The sequence below is a fragment of the Mesoplodon mirus genome, assembly GCF_964341445.2.
Source record: "Mesoplodon mirus genome assembly, chromosome: 14".
Taxonomy (NCBI): domain Eukaryota; kingdom Metazoa; phylum Chordata; class Mammalia; order Artiodactyla; family Ziphiidae; genus Mesoplodon; species Mesoplodon mirus.
The window spans coordinates 16,942,166-16,960,948 of NC_138990.1; the positions used below are offsets into that span (position 1 = coordinate 16,942,166).

At 44.7% G+C, this 18,783-nt stretch overlaps 1 protein-coding gene across 8 annotated transcripts in view; it reads left to right on the forward strand.

Annotated features, from left to right (window-relative positions):
• Positions 1–3,662: 3,662 nt before the first annotated feature.
• The window catches only part of LOC309815404 (uncharacterized protein), a 26,374-nt gene continuing 11,253 nt past the window's right edge, over positions 3,663–18,783 (forward strand). The window contains exons 1-5 of one of the 8 annotated variants that reach the window (XR_014295866.1): positions 3,663–5,293; positions 5,824–5,874; positions 7,972–8,017; positions 15,060–15,156; positions 16,608–16,724. Coding sequence is in view for 2 of the 8 variants with exons in the window: in XM_082642192.1 (XP_082498318.1) it covers positions 5,123–5,293; positions 5,824–5,874; positions 7,972–8,017; positions 15,065–15,156; positions 16,608–16,646 (399 nt within the window). In the remaining 6 variants the exon portion in view is untranslated. Of the gene's footprint in view, positions 5,350–5,823; positions 5,875–7,971; positions 8,018–15,059; positions 15,157–16,607 lie in introns of all 8 variants that reach the window. The other 7 variants (XR_014295868.1, XM_082642193.1, XM_082642192.1 and 4 more) reach the window with 7 other exon arrangements.

Here is an 18,783-nt window from a genome sequence, read left to right on the forward strand (position 1 = left end):
GAGCATAACTGGCCAAAGGTCCCAGCTGCTGCTCTTAAATCCATCACCACGTTTGCCTGGAGGCCGGCCTTGCCCCTGATTGCTCCTAGTCAGCACAGCAGGGATCCTAAGGCAGCCCATTTCTTGGAGACCAGGATTCCTCTGTCCAGTGACCTTTTTTCAAGGACTCTGACAGCCTTGAAGGATTTTACGTAGATGACAAGGCAGTCTCGGATGATTTACCAAATCTTTCTTCCAAATCTTCACTCAGGGTCAGACTTGCACTATGCGCTGATAGTTCTGCCAGCCTTCCAGAGCTCCCTGCCATTTTCTCTCCGATGTTTCCCCTAATGAAATATTGGTTCATTAAAGTCTTTCTCAGCACTTTGCCGTCTAGTTCTTGGAGGACCAGGACAAACCCCAAACCCTAGAAGCATCCCTTTTTGGCTCTTTCTAGTAACCTTCCTTTCCATATGGTAGCCGCTAATTTGTAATGGTGTAGATTCACTTAGCCTATTTTGTACTTGATATAAATGGAGTCATGTAATAGGTGCTATTTTGTGTTGGCTTCATTTGCTCCACAGTATATCCATGACATTTATCCATATTGATGGGAGTGGATACCGTTGATTCATTTTCATTGGTGGATATTATTGCAGTGTGTAAACATATCAAAATCTATTTATTAATCCCATTATTGGTGGGTATTGGGTACTTCCCCATTCTTGGCTATCACAGTTAGTGGTGATGTGAGCAATCTAGAATGTGCCTTGTGCACTTGTTTGAGGGATATTTCTATGGGTGGAACCAAAGGGTTATAGGGTATATGTTCAACTTTGGTAGATACAGTTGACCCTTGAAGAATGCATGGGCATGAGGGATGCATCTGAGTCTTTTATTCCATAGATGTTTTTAAAATCTCTCTCACTTTTGGCCCAAGAGTGCTGCGTTTGGGTTTACGGTGTTTCTTAACTTTGAAATAGTCCAATTTTTCAATTTTTTCTTTCACAGTTGGTGATTTTTTTGGTCTTAAGAAATTCTTCCTACTCCAAGGCAAAAAGGCTGTTATCTTACGTTTCTTTCCTAAAGCATCATTGTTTACTTTTCAAATTTAAGTCTGCAGATCTTCTGGAATTTATATTTTTATATCCTATGCAGTAATGATTAATATTTTTCCCATATGGATATCCAGCTGACTGAGAACCAATAGTTGACCCTTGGACAACATGGGTTTAAACTACACAAGTGCACTTATACGAGGATTTTTTTTAATAGTAAATACTGCACTACTACACGATCCAAGGTTGGTTCAATCCTCAGATGCAGAATTGCCGATTATGGAGAAACCATGTACGTACAGAGGACTGGCTATAAGTTATCCTTGGATTTTCAACTTAGCAGAGGGTTGGCACCCCTAACCCCCTTGAACCCTAGTTCAAGGATCAACTGTATGAACAAGAGTTCTTTCCCCTCTCTGCTGCAGTGTTTTCTTTTCTTTCTTTTTTCTTTTGGCCGTGCTGCGTGGCTTGCAGGATCTCAGTTCCCTGACCAGGGATTGAACCAGGGTCACCACAGTGAAAGCGCCAAATCCTTACCACTAGACCACCAGGGAGCTCCCTGCAGTGTTTTCTTTTTACACGTTGTTATAATGTCTGTTTCAACATGGATTTTGATGTCTATTATCTTGTCTATCCTTGAGCAAACACCAGACTATCTTATATTGTAGATTGATAGTAAGATTTAATGTGACTAATATCTTTCTTTTCATTCTTCTTTCAGATTGTCCCAGCTCTTCTTTTATTTTTTATTTTTATGTTTTTTTAGATGTTGGGGGTAGGAGTTTATTTACTTATTTTTGCTGTGTTGGGTCTTCGTTTCTGTGCGAGGGCTTTCTTTAGTTGTGGCGAGCGGGGGCCACTCTTCATCGTGGTGCGTGGGCCTCACTATCACGGCCTCTTGTTGGGGAGCACAGGCTCCAGACGCGCAGGCTCAGTACGTGGCTCACGGGCCTAGTTGCTCCGTGGCCTGTGGGATCTTCCCAGACCAGGGCTCAAACCCGTGTCCCCTGCATTAGCAGGCAGATTCTCAACCACTGCGCCACCAGGGAAGCCCCCAGCTCTTCTTGTAGCTCTTTGCTTTCCCACATAATATTTGTAAACATCTCATCAATTTCCAAGGGAAAAAATGCTGATGTTTTTATTGGGGTTTGATTGAGCCTATAGATCATTTTGAGGATTACTGATATCTTTGTAATATTGAATCTTCAAGCCATGAATATCACTATTTTTAAGAATTTCTCTTGGAGAAAAATAAAAGTGGATCCCATGTAATAAAATGTACATAAATAGACTCCAAAATATATATATATATATTTTCTTTTTGCGGTATGCGGGCCTCTCACTGTTGTGGCCTCTCCCGCCGCGGAGCACAGGCTCCGGATGCGCAGGCCCAGCGGCCATGGCCCACGGGCCCAGCCGCTCCGCGGCACATGGGATCCTCCCAGACCGGGGCACGAACCCGTATCCCCTGCATCGGCAGGCGGACTCTCAACCACTGCGCCACCAGGGAGGCCCGACTCCAAAATATTTAAAGGACCTACATGTGAAAGATAAGTCTAGAAAGTTAATTTTTAAAAGGTAGAAATATATTTTTTCACCTGAGGAGTTTCAGAAGCACAGATATTAAGAAATTATTGGTTTATTATCTTATAATTAAAGATTTCTATTCCATGAAGAACACAATAGAAAAATTTTAGAAACACGTGCCCAATTAGGAAAGGATACTTGTAATTGGTAAAACTGAAAAGGTATTAATAATCAGAATATGTAATAGAAATGAGGAAGAAAAAGATAGCATCCACATTAGAAAATGGGGCAAAAGTTTTAAGTAGACACGTATAGATGAAGCTACCAAGCATTTGAAAAAAAGATCAAACTTATTAGAAATCAGAGAAATTTAACTAAAACAAGATACTACTATACATTTAATACACTAGCAAAACGGTGATGAGTCGTCCAAATGAAGGTAAGTGGTTGCACAAAAACCTGACGTGCAACTCTTTGGTAATCTGGACTGGTGTAGCCGTTCAGGAAGTCAATCTGGCTATATTATTAAAGTATACATATTTGCTATGAAATAATTTCACTCGGGTATGTATTCCAAAGAAATTCTCAGATACGTCTATAAACAAATGTAAGAAGATGTTTATTTTATTATCATTGGCATGGCAGTTGGAAGAGTACAGGTAAAATGTGGGTGCAGAAAATGGAACTCTATGAAACAAATTAGATAGATGGGTGAATGTTTTTTTTGTTTGTTTGTTTTTCTGCGGTACGTGGGCCTCTCGCTGTTGTGGCCTCTCCCGCTGCGGAGCACAGGCTCCGGACGTGCAGGCTCAGCAGCCATGGCTCACGGGCCCAGCCGCTCCACGGCATGTGGGATTTTCCCAGACTGGGGCATGAACCCGCGTCCCCTGCATCGGCAGGCAGACTCTCAACCACTGTGCCACCAGGGAAGCCTGGATGGGTGAATCTTAAAAATATACTCCTGAATGAAGGAAATAAACACCAGAATGAATTTTATGACACAATATTATTTATATGAATTGAAAATATACACAAGTGCACATTTTGCACAAGAACACACCCAAAAGAAAACACATCAAACAAATTAGAATGGTAGCTTACGGGGTAGAGAAGGGAGTGGAGGGTGCCATAGGGAACAGGAGGTGAATAAATAAAACTTAATCATGTTACCGTATTTCATCATGCTATATCCAAGATTTCACTTTACTCGTAGTGGAAAGAAATCCTGTGTGCTATGTTGGCTTAAGTCAGGAATAGTTCTTGGAGGATATTTTCCTGAAAGAATTTGGAACACATTTTTGAAAAAAATCTTTGTTTATACTATGGATGATCTTTTTTTGTTTGTTTTGTTTTTTTCTTTAATTTCTGTTTTGTGGGTGTGTGTGGGATCTACTTTATTTTTGTATTTCATTCATCTGATCTTATATTTTTCCATCTGCCTTCTTCAGTTTTATTATTCATTTATTAATTTCCTGAAATGGATGTTTTCTGAATCAATTTTCAACTTCCTTTCTACTTTATTTGTTTTGTTTTGTTTTGTTTTTGTTTTCCTTGCTGTATGCGGGCCTCTCACTGTTGTGGCCTCTCCCGTTGCGGAGCACAGGCTCCGGACGCCCAGGCTCAGCGGCCATGGCTCACGGGCCCAGCCGCTCCGCGGCATGTGGGATCCTCCCGGACCGGGGCACGAACCCGTGTCCCCTGCATCGGCAGGCGGACTCTCAACCACTGCGCCACCAGGGAAGCCCCCCTTTCTACCTTTAATATATGCTTTTAAGGCTCAACATTTCCCTCTATGTATGTGTTCCAATCTCCAGATCCAATTATGAATTTGAATGTTTCTCTTCATGGTTCTGTCAATGTTTGCTTTATAAAGTATCAGCTGAAGTTATTAGTTTCTGAGAATTTGAAACTTTTATGACTGTGAAGTGTCCCTCCGTATGTCAAGTAATGCTTTTTCCTTCCCCTTAGAGTTCACTTGGTCAAATAGCAATGTCACAGATTTTATAATTACAGAAATAACTTGAGACCTAGGATGTTGATGTCTGTCTCTAGAAAGGATTTTCCCTTGCTTCCGCACGGGTTGTAAGATGCTAACAAAACACGTTCACCTTTACACAATTTCAGGGAATGAGGTGTTTTGGCGTTTGGCTTCAGTCCCTGCCAAAGAAAGCCCAGTTTCCTTCTCCCCTTATTCCAATGGTGAAACTCTTTGGGGTTTACCAGGAAGCCTTCGTGGCTGGTAATGCTTTTATGTCGCTTAGCCTCTTGAAGACGTCCAAAATTCTACTGAGTTTGTACGCCTTTCAATGAACAGAATCTACACTCTTCTGAGGCCTACACAGGCGAACGGCAAGACGGCCTGAGACCTTCTCAGGGATTCCGGAAAGTGAAAACCAGAGTGAAAACATGTAGTCCAGAGCTCGTGCCGGTAGACACCCCCGCACCCACCCTTGCATTCTGGGACATGTAGTCCAGAGCTCGTAAACTCGTGTAGTCCCAGATACTGCAGCTACAGTAACGCCTCGCTGTAAAGGTTTACCCGCGGAATTCTGGGAAATATGGTCCAGGAGTTCCGGGTTAGTCGCAGGCACTTCCGCCCCAGGAGGACACGTAGCAGCCATGTTTTGCCGGGTGACGGTGTTTCAGGTCCGCTCTTCACGACCCATTCAAGCTTCCCCTTTGCAGACCTTTCATTTGGGGAGAAAGAGGAGGAGCGGCTAAAAGCGGAGGTTTGAGGGCCTGGAGTGGTGATGTACGTCCCGCGGGCGGAGCTTCTTTGCGTTTGGTAACGTAGCCGGGATGGGGTGGGCTCAGGTCGTGCCTCCTGGGGTTTGAGGGTCTCCCCGGTTTTCTTCACCCCTAACCTGACCCCGTCCCCCACCTATGAGCTAGCCCTACCGCTTCATACGGCGTCACACTGGGTGAGTTGCTTAACTCCTCTGTGCCTCCGTTGCTGTTCGGTAAAAGGGGGGAAAAAGGAATGCCTTGTTAATATAGTGTTGTGAGGAGAAACGAGATAGCACAAGTAAAAGGTCTACAACTGCCTGATACATTGTTGGTATTAATACTACGCTAATTCGGGAGGCACCCATTTCGCAGCGGGATTCTGTGAGCCCAGGAAGCTGAATTGTCCTGGACTCCTGGCCTGTTTTGGAAGGAGAGGACTTGTAGCTGGTACGGGGGCGGAAGGGGGTGCGGTATGAATTAGTGGGGATGGAAACACAGCCCTGGTATTTCACAGTCTCCTTTCCTTCCCCAGCCCTGGCTTCTCAAAAAGCACTGCACGGAGGAAGAGGCAACAGAGCCCCACGTGAGTAGGACTTGGCATTCTTCTACTTAAGATATTCCTATAAATTGTAGAACGTATGAGACATGGGTAACGATGATAACTGAGCCTTGGTCACTAATTTCCATTCTAAAAGCTTTATGCAAATGAACATATTTCCATCAGGCGGTGGCTCTGTGAATCGGTACTGCTGTTTTCTCTACTTTAAGGCTGAGGAGCTGGGGGCAGGGAACACAACCCTGTTGGCCCATCCTCACCCAGATGGTAGGAGGTAGAGCTGGGGTTGGGACCCAGGCAGTTTGAGTCCAGCAGCTGAGTTTGCTAATCCCTTTGGTATATTCTCTTTGAGCATAGGGTACTGGCTAGAATCATATCATGAAAGAGGTTGGGACTTAATTGTGGGGACCTTGAGAGCAAGGTTTAGGCTATTTTCTGAGTTTTTAAGATAGTTTTCTCAACTGGGTCATTTATTTTATTTCAAATAATATGTATATCATAGAAGTAGCATAATCATTATGGAAAAATGCAGATATATACATAAAGAACAATTTTAATTATCTGTAACTTTAGGATGTAAAGATAACAGTTGTTAATGTTTTCGTGCCTTTTTGTCTGGTTACTCTTTGTGTATGTTTCTGTGTCGTGGAGGCTGTTTTTTGTGGGACTGATGTTACACTGCAGTGCTACTCAAGTTGTGGTCCACAAACCAGCGGCATTGGCATCACTTGGATGGAAATGCCCAGCCTGGAGCCCCATTCGAGACCTTCTGATTTATAATTTCTGCGTAGGGGGTCCAGGAGGCTGCATTCCAACAAGATCCCGCAGTAATTCACATGCACGTGAAAATTCGAGAAGCTCAAGAGAGGGTCTTTTCTGGAAACTGAGGCCGAGGAAATTGACCCTGCTGGATGTCACAGATAAAACTGAGCTGGATTCACCAAAGGCCTACTTAGTCCAATGATTTTATTCCCCCACTAATTATTGTCAACTGTCAGGGCCCCTTTCAGAATCCTGAATTGAGCAGAAGACAGCTAGCAAGTGTAGAGTCAAAAGGGAGGTCGTTAGAAGTTGTGAAGATATCTCTCTCCCAAGCTTTGGGGAGTGGAATCATTGCCATCTTTTGTACTAGATCGAACCCGGGCCCCCTGCATTGGGAATGTGGAGTCTTATCCACTGTACCACCAGGGAAGTCTCCCATTTATTTCTTAAACTTTCCTATATTTATAATGATATAATTACAATTCAGATTCCTGTCTTTTTTCATTTGAATTAGGTATGGACTGTCAAACTGTTTTTTATTGTTGTTGCAGAATCCTGGCTTTTATTAGTTCTCTTTACCTCTGTGCATAATTGTCAAAAGGGTACTTCCTGTTTAAAAAGAAACTTAACGTATTTTTATACCTTTTGTAAAAAGTTGTCCATGTCAATTTAAATATTATTGTTGCAGTCACAAAATCTTCAGGAAGACAAGCAGAGATTTTCAGAAGTCTATAAAGACTCTCCCATAACAGGGCAACAACGTATGACCTCCACATGTCTGACAGTCTTCTGTTGGTAGAAATCACATCTCTAAGGATAATTTCTAACTAAAATATCATCTGCTTTACCGCAGTTGCTAAGAAATAAGAAACCCTGACAGTGGTGTTCTCAGAGCTTCCTACCTTATGACGATCTCACGAGGTGGATGCCCGTGTTCTCCCCTACTGGCAGAGGACAGAACTGAGGCGAAGAGATGTGAATAATTTGCCCAGGGTGACACTGCTAGTGAATGGCGTAGCCTGATCAGAGCCCATGCATATTGACTCCAAAACCTACTCTGACTTACATGGTCTCTGTTTACCCCATACCCAGAATAAGAATGACCCCTGTGGAAGCTGCAGGCACACTGTGAGGGGGCCACTGTGTATGGCTGGGCAGGTCATTCCTCACACAGCCACTGAGGGGGTTCACGGGGGCATCTGGTATCTGCGTGGGGCTCTGCTCATCAAGCCTAATCAGCTGTAGCCACCCCGAGGACTGGGAGCCTTGGTAATTCACAATGAGCACCACGTGGGTTAGTGACTTCTTTTTCTTTAAACCAGTTTCCAGTTTGACTTCTTCTTGCCCTGTCTGTCTTGCTAGGACTCTGCACTGCCCCAGAAGGAGAGAGAAAATGAGCACATTCCAGGTGAGTAGAGCTTGCCTTTCTTGCTGTTAAAAACGCCATTTTTGTACTCAGGTTGGACACAGGTTTTCCTCTTTTTTTTCTTTTTCTTTTTTTTTTTTGATTGGAGTATAGTTGATTTACAATGTATTAATTTCAGGTGTACAGCAAAGTGATTCAGTTATACATATATATACATATATTTTCAGATTCTTTTCCCTTATAGGTTATTACGAAATATTGGGTATAGTTCCCTATGGGTTTTCTCTTTCAAGGAGAGTCTAAGCATATGAGGACCTGAGTGTGCCATGTGTGCTTTTTTTAAAATTCCTGTTAAATTTAATTGGTTTCGGTTTTAATTTTTGTTTTATTTCATCATTTTTTTATTTTACAAGTAAAAGAAAAATTAAGGGAAATGAAGGACATCTTCCAGTCTACTGCTTACCTGCTTACAAATTAGCTGCTTTTATATTTCTGTAATCTCTTCATCATATGTATTCATGGATGTGTATTTGTATTTATAACATAGGTACAGTTTTAAATTGTTTTTTTCATTTAATACTAGCTAACATTCACTTTTAATTGCTTTATCATGTTCCTGCAAACTTATGCACCTATTTTTTTTTTTTTTTTCTGGTATGCGGGCCTCTCACTGTTGTGGCCTCTCCCGTTGCGGGGCACAGGCTCCGGACGTGCAGGCTCAGCGGCCATGGCTCACGGGCCCAGCCGCTCCGCGGCATGTGGGATCTTCCCGGACCGGGGCATGAACCCGTGTCCCCTGCGTCGGCAGGCGTACTCTCAACCACTGCGCCACCGGGGAAGCCCCTGACCTGGGGTATTTTGAGGAGTCTTGGGCGAATCAAATAGTTTTCAGCTTTTTCCAAGGAAAGTACAAAACAGAAAACTTTACCCATTTCTTGTGCTTTTATGTTGGTGGGGTGAGGCTTATGGATGGTCTTTGGGTGAGGGATAGAAGAGGTCTGGATAACCCAGATAGCCCCATTACTTGGTGAGAAATAATGGTTTTGAAGTATGACTTGGCTACTTTAAAGTGGCTGTATCAGCTCAGTAGGAGTTAGCAGTTTGATGTGGCTACCAAAAAGCCAGTCTTAAGAGAAGTACCTCTGGCGGGGGAGGTAAGAACCCCACTCTGCTTTGCCTTGGTCAGACCTTAGTTGGAATACTGTGTTAAGTTCTGGGGACTGTAGACTAAGATAAATATAAAGCAACTAGGACCCACATTCAGGAGAAAGTTTGGATCACAATGTGGAAATGAAATCTGGACGTTTAGGGAAATAGGGCTGTGCAGCTGAAGAAAAGACTTGAAGGGCTGAGATAACAGTCTTCAAATATTAGAAGGATTGTCTTGTGGAAGAGGAATGTTGATTTTTTTTTTCTCTGTGGCCCTAAAAGCTGCAACCAGAAGCCACAGGCTCTGGGGAAGTGGATTTGTCCTTACAAGGAAGAATTTTTTGTTCTATCTGCCTAAATATGTTTTATCTGCCTAAATATGTTGAGTTTTGTTGTTGTTTTAGAAAGTGGTGGATTCCCAGTCCCTGAAGGTCCTAGGACATGTGCCAAGTAATTACTTGGTGGAGCCATGGCAGAGGAAATTCAAAGGTACCGTGGATTGGATTTCACAAGCATCAAAGTCCTTCCCAACCCTGAGCATCTCAGTACCTGTGGACTGTCCTTCCAGGCTTTGCCTCCACCTTTGTCACTAGGGTTGGGGTATGTTTTGGGGGGATGGATAGATGGATGGGTGACGGGGAATAGGAAGAATGTACAATGGCAAAGCAGTTACTTGGTCCATTCAAATTTGGTCTGCCATTTTTAAATTTTGCCTTTCCTATATACTCATTTGCTTGCCCTAAACTCTGGGCACCTGGAGGCCTTTGCTGTAACTGCTTGTGATCCTCAACATCGTACCCCATCTCATGCAATTGGGTTCTTATAAATGTTATTTGACAGTGATTTTTATCAGGTATCAAGTATTGTCAGGCTCCAATAGTAAGCGAATCTAACTTCGCTGTATGTACAAACGCTAGGTTTGTAAAGCTTGTGGCTGCCTCCCCTCTCTGGGGAAAGACAGAACCTGAATTCTTTTCCAAATTTCAGTGAGATGGAAATTTTGGGATACCCATGAGACAGAGAACCAGTCAAAGGGCTTCACACTTAAAAGTAGCCTTAAAAATTACCCATATGCCAGTTGCACTACTCCCAGCCCCCCCTGTCAAGTAGCAATCTTCAACTGTTTTGAAAGATCTCTAGCTCTTTTTATCCAATTAAGGACTGAAAGTGATTGACAGAAGGTTTTTGCTCATAGTCTACAGCTGAACTCTTGTGTCAACAGTAAATATTCCAGCAGAAGGAGTGGGGGTTTGATCATTTTACTGCTTTCTGCAGGGCAGACTCTGTGGGCTCATGGCAACATCTAATCTTCAGTGACCCCAGTTGTCACACCCAGGAGTAGGTTTCTCTCTAATCGTTTTCAGAGCTATGAACAGCAGGGAAACATGATTTATAGACCAAGAGGCATTTTCATCATGGGATTTGTGAGCATTTCATATCCCTTTCCTCATTATGGATACACTGCCCATCCTTTGGAAGAGACACTAAGGTGTTGGTCAGATCCTGTTAACCTCATTTACTTCCATGAATTCATGTCAAGTGTATTATGTTCATGGAGGAGATTTTCAAAACCCTACCAAATGGGTTTAGAGGAAGATGGGGCTAACTTCAGATGACTTCTTTAGGCCAGAGGTTTTCCTAGGCACCAGTAGTCATCTGATTCTGCTTTCTAAGGCTGCTTCCCTTACTTACAATTCATACATAGAAGCTAAGTCCTTGATGCAAAGGTGTTCTTTACAGCTGTGGGTTTTACCTCAATCTCTGGGCTCCTTTAAAAAGTAAACTTCGAATATTCTTCTCAACCCTAGTTATTTGAACTCTCTGAGTCTCAGCTCAGTTTATTAACATGATTAATTTGCAGTGGATCTCTATGTCTTATGTCCTTAATACATTGCTTCACACAGGGGCACCAGCTCAGGAAGATTTTGTCTGTTGCAAATTTATGAGGAAGTGGAATATTTATTTTTAGTACTTTTTCACCACCTCCCCAACATCTACCTCCTGATCAGATACCATTTCTTCTTCTTCCTGTCTCTACATTTCCAATGCCATTAAAAAATGGCCCAATTCTCAGCCTGTTTTCCCCTAGTCCTTGCTAAAACAGTGGCTGATGATGGTTTAAGTTAAGGCACCACTTCTCATGAGGTTACTTGTATTTTAATAAAAATCTTTGAAGGGTAAACATTCAAAGTCCTGATTCTCTATGGTTAAATTTTAGGCAGTGTAAAAAATAGTTTTAGATGGAGACGAAGGGAGTTGGGTGGATTACACAGGACATGGGATGAACAGGGCTGTCACTTTTTTTGTTTTTTGCGGTACGCGGGCCTCTCCCTGTTGTGGCCTCTCCCGTTGCGGAGCACAGGCTCCGGACGTGCAGGCCCAGCGGCCGTGGCTCACGGGCCCAGCGGCCCCGCGGCATGCGGGATGCTCCCGGACCGGGGCACGAACCCGTGTCCCGTGCATCGGCAGGCGGACTCCCAACCACTGCGCCACCAGGGAAGCCCGAGGGCTGTCACTTTTGTTCAGTTACATGAACATGGTGACAGGCAAGCATAAATGCAGAGATGGCATTCCTGTGCTGGTATGGGGAAAAGGAAGAGAGGCCACTGGTCAGGACATTGTTTTGCCTAGGGAGGAAGAAGATCCAGTACTTTGGTAATTTATTTAAGCTTTTGTTTTTTTTTTTTGCGGGATAGAGGAGCAAGTAGGGGAGCTCATACTTGAAGCCGAATCCGGCCTCCGTACCCTGACACTGAATTAAATCTCAAGACAGAGTTGTGGGTGAAGTAGAAAAGAATAGCTTTATTGCTTTGCCAGGCAAAGGGGGCTAGAGCAGGCGATTGCCCTCAAAACTCTGCGTCCCTGACCTGGAGAGGGTAGTGAGGAGTTTTATAGTAATCGTTCAAAGAGGAGAGTATGATCAGCTCATGGACATTTCTCTGATTGGTTGGTGGTGAGGTAAGTGGGTGTCAGCATCATCAACCTTACGGTTCCAACTGGTTCTGGGGTCTGCGTGTTTGTGGGTAGCACACCATTAACTTCTCCCACCTAGTGGGGGTTTCAGTATCTGCAAAACAGCTCAAAGATATTGTTATGTGTATCCCTTAAGGGGGAACCAAGACCCTGCCCGAAGGCTGCACTAGTGTTTCTTGTGACTATTCCTCCCTTGTCTCGCATCCCCTCCCTTCTCTAATTAGCAACTGTTTGAACCTGCTCCTTGGAACTCAGGGAAGGTCATGGAGGCTGAATGAAGCCTATTTCCTGTAATCAAGAAATGGGGGACACCGATACAGGCTTTGTGCCCAGGAGCCCACAGGGTCCTGCTAGGGATCATACTCAGTGCAAGGAGATGTGGAAAATCCAGAGATAAGGAATCATGGCGTCTTACTTTCCAAGGGCTCCTACTCTATGTTGTGGGGGAAATCAGACGCATTCATTAAGAGTCTGCCCGATTGAAGGATGTGAAAAGAGTTACCACAGAGGTACAACTAACATGCTGGGAAAATGTGTGGTCCATTCTCACTGGGATATCTGGAAGGGCTTCCTGTAGAAAGTGGGATTTTAATTGAACTTAAAAACAATTTGTACTTTGAAAAATTATACTCTTGAAAGAAATGAGTTGAGCAAGCGCCTGTCCTCTGATGGAGGGAGGGAAGTCTGGCCTAGTTGAGTGGAGGCGGGAAGGTGAGTGTTACGCTTAGTCTGGAAAACTCGGCAGGGTCTTCAACCCTACGGGGCTTTGAACGTTCGGTTGACTCTTTTCGGTTTTCTTCTTCTCGCATTGGGAAGCCATTTAAGATTTAAGCAGGGGAATAATAGTCTTAAAGAAAATAACTATGACCAGGATGAATTGAAGGGAGGGAGAAACGACATACTCATTTATCTATAATTTGGGGAAGAGAGGAAGATTATCTCTAATTCATTAGATGTGCATTGTATCAGCAGGAGGGAAATAAGCAGCATATCTTGATACATAAATCCTCCTCCCATATATGCATTCTTTTTCACCAGGGAGCAAGTATTTGGCAGCCAAGTTATCTTTAAAGTAATAATAAGAAAGCTATTTGGAATAAATGTTTCAGAACCATTTGTTACTTTGCACAGACCTATGAGCAAGTAGGATTGAGCTAAAGCATTTACAGTGGTATGTGGTTCTGCAGGGGCCGCCACCCTATTATATATACTTATATCTTGGCTAAACTCCAGCTGTTGCCACTGCTATTAGTCAAAGAACTGAAGTGTCAACGAGCTAGTCAAAATAGCAAAGTGGGAGTCAAGAGTTTTTCCGCCTGTTTCCTAAAGTCTTAGGAAGATTGTTTCCTTTTTATTCCTTATATTCAGAACATAAAAGCCTCCCAGACATCTAATCTTTACTAGGTCAAACATTTCAAAAGGCAGTGGGATTATTTTCCAGTTGCTTTTCAGTTTAAGGCAAGTGTTTTAGGGGCTTCCAAAGCCTCCCTCCTGAATCCATTTATGAAAAACAAAAACAAAAACAAAAAATGAAAGGCATTATTAACCCAACTACATTGTCTTGGTGTAAAAATCCTAACATATAGCGTAGTGGGAAAAGGTTCTGAATCATGACCTAAGAGATGTGAGTTCTAGACCCAGTTTTGTGAATGCATAGCTTGGTGGTTTTGTCAAGTCTCCTATTTAACAGGGAGGGATTAGAATTTTTCTGTATGGTTTCTGTACTATTCAGTAGTATTGTTCACAATTACTTTTGCCTAAGGAGTTTAGAAAATGGAGAGACACATGATAATGTTGCAGGAAGAGGGACCTCTTCCAGGGCCCAAGAGTGGGCTCTTGTCTACCACTCAGAAAAGAATTTTCTGAGGAGACACACGTGCTGACAAAGCAACAGACTTTATTGGGAAGGGGTGTCCGGGTGCAGAGCAGGAGGGGAAGGGAACCCAGGAGAACTGCTCTGCCATGTGGCTCGCAGTCTCAGGTTTTATGGTGATGGGGTTAGTTTCTGGGTTGTCTCCGGCCAGTCATTCTGACTCAGGATCCTTTCTGGTGGTGCACACATTGCTCAGCTAAGATAGGTTCCAGAGAGAAGCATTCTGGGAGGTTGGTAGGACATATGGACAGGAGTCTCCTCTCTCCTTTTGACCTTTCCCTAATTCTTCCGGTTGGTGGTGGTTGGTTAGTTCCGCGTTCCTTACCAGGACCTCCTGTTTTAAGATAACTCGTGAAAGTGGTTACTGTCGGGCCTGGTCAGGGCAGGCAGTTTTGGGCAGTGGTTTCCCTAAAAATAAGATTGTGGTCAACAATTCTGGGTGGAAGTGATGTGTGTTACTTTTGGGCGAGAACTCACACTGCCAGTGTGAGGCTCCAGAATTCTTTCTCTCTACAAAGATGACTGAGAGAGGTGGCTTTGTCAAGCTGGGGGCAGGAATAAGGAAAACGAAGAGCAGAACTCCTAGGCAGCCCATGATGGGCATGTACAACGAGCGGGAAATGAACCTTTGTTGTTTTAAACCACTGAGATTTGGAGGAATTATTCAAGCTTATTCCTTTTTGTTTGTTTGTTTGTTTGTTTCTTTTGCAATATGCGGGCCTCTCACTGCTGTGAGAGGAAGATAATAACAATGACAAGTAGCAAGACCTCTAAAATGGAGACTATACTCCATTATAGCCAATTAATGGGAGTGGGAGGCTCGGGCTCACTGTCCAGGACATAGAAATAAAAGCTGAGGATGCTCTGAGGCATCTCTTGGATCTCTATAAGCCTCCATCATTTCTGCTGAGTAGGGTTGACAGATAAAATATAGGCTCTTCAGTTAAATATGAATGTCAGAAAAACAACGAGTACATTTTTAAGATAAGTATGCCCCAAATAGTACATAGGATCTACTTATACTAAAAGTGATGACTTATTATTCATGTGAAGTTCAAGTTTAACTGGGTATCCTGTATTTTTATTTAGTAAAGGTGACAGCCCTACTGATGATCCACAATGGAGGCAGTTCAGGAACGATACATGCTGGCTCTCGGACAGTCAGAAATGGCTTCAGCAGATCCAGGTACAGTATGAAATTCTTTTTGGATGTAGCTCAGAAGCCATGGCCAGCCCTTGACTGCAAGTACTGCCTCGGGTTTCCCTGAGGTGGGGTAAACCTTCCTCTTAATGGCCTTTTGGTAAGTCTGGAAGACCATACCCAAGGGGAGCCCCAAAGTCAGTTTCATCCTCACAACCGTGTTTCCAATTTCTGGAATTGGCTGCATGTGACTCACAAGAGCTGAGGAGGTTTGTGAAAATTGGGAATGTCATAGCTTGAACCCTTTGTAGGTAAAGTTTTGGTGCTCTGAGAGTTTTAACAGGAGCAATGTGAAAGACTCCAGGTCCCCAGGTAGATAGAAACAATCCTGTTTTACTTCTGTGTATGTGACAAGTCTCTAATAGTTCAGAGAGCAAATATCTGCTCTTAGAAAGACTGATCCAAGCTTGGATGTTTCTGGTGACAAGGCAAGGTCGTGAGTCTGAAGTTGACCTTTTATGGTTGAGGAGACAATAAGGTTGTCAGAAGGTCAATCATGGAGGAGACGTTGGCTTCATCCATCGTGCAGGCTTGTATATGTGTTTCTATGTAGATTGTGTTTCAAAGGTGGAGCTTGTTTACAAGTATGAATATTCTCTGACGTGCTTTTTGGACCTTCATACCCAGAGCGAGAGCAGTGCCGAGGCTCTAGAAATGCCATGGATATTCTGAGCTGTCAGTGGCATTTCCCCGGTACTGTTCCCTTGGTGCCGCTCCTTGAAATGTCCAAAGGGATTATCATCTGTCTTGTGGCGGGTCCTAGCATTGTGAAAGGAAGCTGCTGCACCGGGCTCAGAGGATTTCGGATGTGGTGGGAGGAGGAGTAGTACTACGACTATAAATTGTATCACAGCATATCTATTCCATCTTGAGAGTGGGGTTGGGGGGTTATGAAGGGGGGCTTTTATTGTACTTTTATACATTGTACCCTTGAAACTAATTCAATTTTTTAAAATTAATTAATTTATTTTGGGCTGCATTGGGTCTTTGTTGCTGCTAGCGGGCGTTCTCTAGTTGCAGTGAGCGGGGGCTCCTCTTGGCTGTGGTGCACGGGCTTCTCATTGCAGTGGCTTCTCTTGTTGCGGAGCATGGGCTCTAGGCACGCAGGCTTCCGTAGTTGTGGCACGTGGGCTCGGTAGATGTGGCACACGGGCTCTAGAGCGCAGGCTCAGTAGTTGTGGCGCGCGGGCTTAGTTACTCCGTGGCACGTGGGATCTTCCCAGACCAGGGCTCGAACCCATGTCCCCTGCATTCGCAGGCATATTCTTAACCACTGCTCCACCAGGGAAGCCCGATAATTCAGTTTTTTATAAAGAGAAGATTCCTAATATTATTCCAAAATTTTAAAAATATGTAGTTGGATAACACTATGAAAAATTAACTGATATATTCTTTTATTATTTCTCTTTGCTCCCTGGATTTTTTTCCCCATCCAGTCAGCTAGGCACTGTGAGTTCACTGCATTAGGAAGGTAAAGACTCAGCAGAAATGAGGGAGAAAAACAGAAAATTCTCAGCTTTGGAATGTTCACAACGGAGGCCACAGTAGAACAGGTGAGAATTCTGTGAACCAAAAATAAATGTCGTCTCAAATGCAAAAAAGTATTCTCTGCACTGGGAGGCAGGAGAGGGAGGGAGGGAAGGACTGAAGGAGAGAGATCAGTGTGGCCAGGGACATGGAGACTGTGCTTGAGGACGATATGCCCAGGAAGAGAATCAGAATCTGGAGAAGATTCAGCCTGCCCGTGATCATTGCCTCCAGCCAGCACCCTCATCTCAGACGTTGGGAAATTCAGAGAGAGAGTGGGAGTACGTCAGGAGGGCCACGCGCATAGTCTGTGTGGCAGGGGTTGTGGCCGTTCCCTATTTGTGAGGAGTCCCCAGCAATTTGCAGGCCTCTTCTGGAAAATGCTGGCGGACGTCTCTAGTGCTTATGTGAAAGCTTGTTCACAAACCTTGAAAGATACAGATGTAGATGACAGATAGATGCATAGATAGAAAAATGTCATTAAATAAAAGCTCCAGGAAAGGTTTGGAAAATGCCCTTTATTGCCTAGGACGCTTCTATTGTCATATGATGTTAGACTGAGTGCCGGTCCCTTCATCCTCCTTCAGACCACGGCATTCTGTCTGCTACTCTCCCGAGGGTCCTTTCTTCTCCCTGGAAGGGATAAAACAAATGAGGTAGGACAGGAAGAGACAAGAAGCACTCCAAGCTCTGCTGGTCAGGGTTACCCTCCAGCATTGCCTTAATGCTCAGAGCCACGCACACCACAGTGAGCTTGGCTCCAGATCAACTACCACGCAATGAAGGTTCTGGAACACTTCCATATCTCGGGGGACCTCATTTCCACGTGACTCTCTTTCATATTCCCCTTTGTCACAGAAGGCTAGGTACAGTGGTCAGGGTGAGATCTCGGCTCAGGCCCAAGGCTCTCAGACCTCAAAGTTCTGGTCCTGCAAGGGCCCCCGTCCTCTCTTGAGACCACTCCTGGCTCTCTCTGCCGAGAAGGAGCTGCTGGCGGTACGTCCTCTAAGAGTTGAGGTCCATCGTGCAGACCCTGAGGAAACTCCTAGGAAAAGGCTCCACCTTCTTGTTTACGTCAACAGAGCTCAATGCCTTTGTTAGTGCTGGGTGTGTCCCATTTGATGCAACTGCAGAGCCATTAGGTCAACCAGCACATGTGTGCGGCCCCTTCCCTTAGACTCCTCTGGGCCGTCGTGACATAGGCTCAGAAGAGTGCCAGCCTCAAGCCTTACCTCTTCCAAGGGACGGCCACACCGTCTTCCAGGATCTTCTGTCCCATGAATCTCAGTTGCTGTTTGGAACTCAAAGGAGAGAAAAGACCCTGCCTGCGGGGTCTCTTTGGGCTGGGGCCTTCCCCCGTGGGCTGCTCTCCCTCATTCTCCTTTTCTTCTTGCTTCTCTTCCTCCTCCTCCTCCTCCTCCTCCTCCTCCTCCTCCTCCTCCTCCTCCTCCTCCGGTGTGCTCTCGGATTCCACATTGCCCATCCACTGGGCCATGTTGAGATGAAAGACACGGCAGCTGAAGCCCTGCAGGACGCCGCCCTTCACGTGCTGCTGGAGGATCTCCAAGGTGGGGAAGACCCGGCAGCAGGCCATGCACCTGAAGCCGGTCTCCATGGTCACCATCCAGTCCGGTGTCTTGGCCCTGGGTCTCTCCTCGACGGCAGGTGACCCTGATGGGCTGCCTGGCTCTGCCCTTTCCTCATACTCTTTCTCCTCCCCAGTGGGCTCACTGTCAGACAGGAGGCTTTCGGTGGACACATCAGAGGGGCAAGTGCCTACTGTGCACGCATCCTCAGGAAGGGTCACTTCTTCTATCGTCAGCTGCTTTTCAGGCAACTCCAAGGGTTTCTTTGTCTTCCAGGAGACAGCGACACCCTTGTTCACTTGTACCTGCACGTAGTATATTTTCATGCCCCTTTCCTCTTTGTCTGGGTGCAGATAGTCCTTACAGGGTGAAGAGAGTGAGGAGGAGACACAGTGTGATGGGGGAGCGGTCTCCCCTTCTTCCTGAACCTGGGCTAGGGGTGCTGTAGGCCAGGCAGTGTCTCGAAATCTCCGCATTGCTGAAAAAGGAAATTAAAACC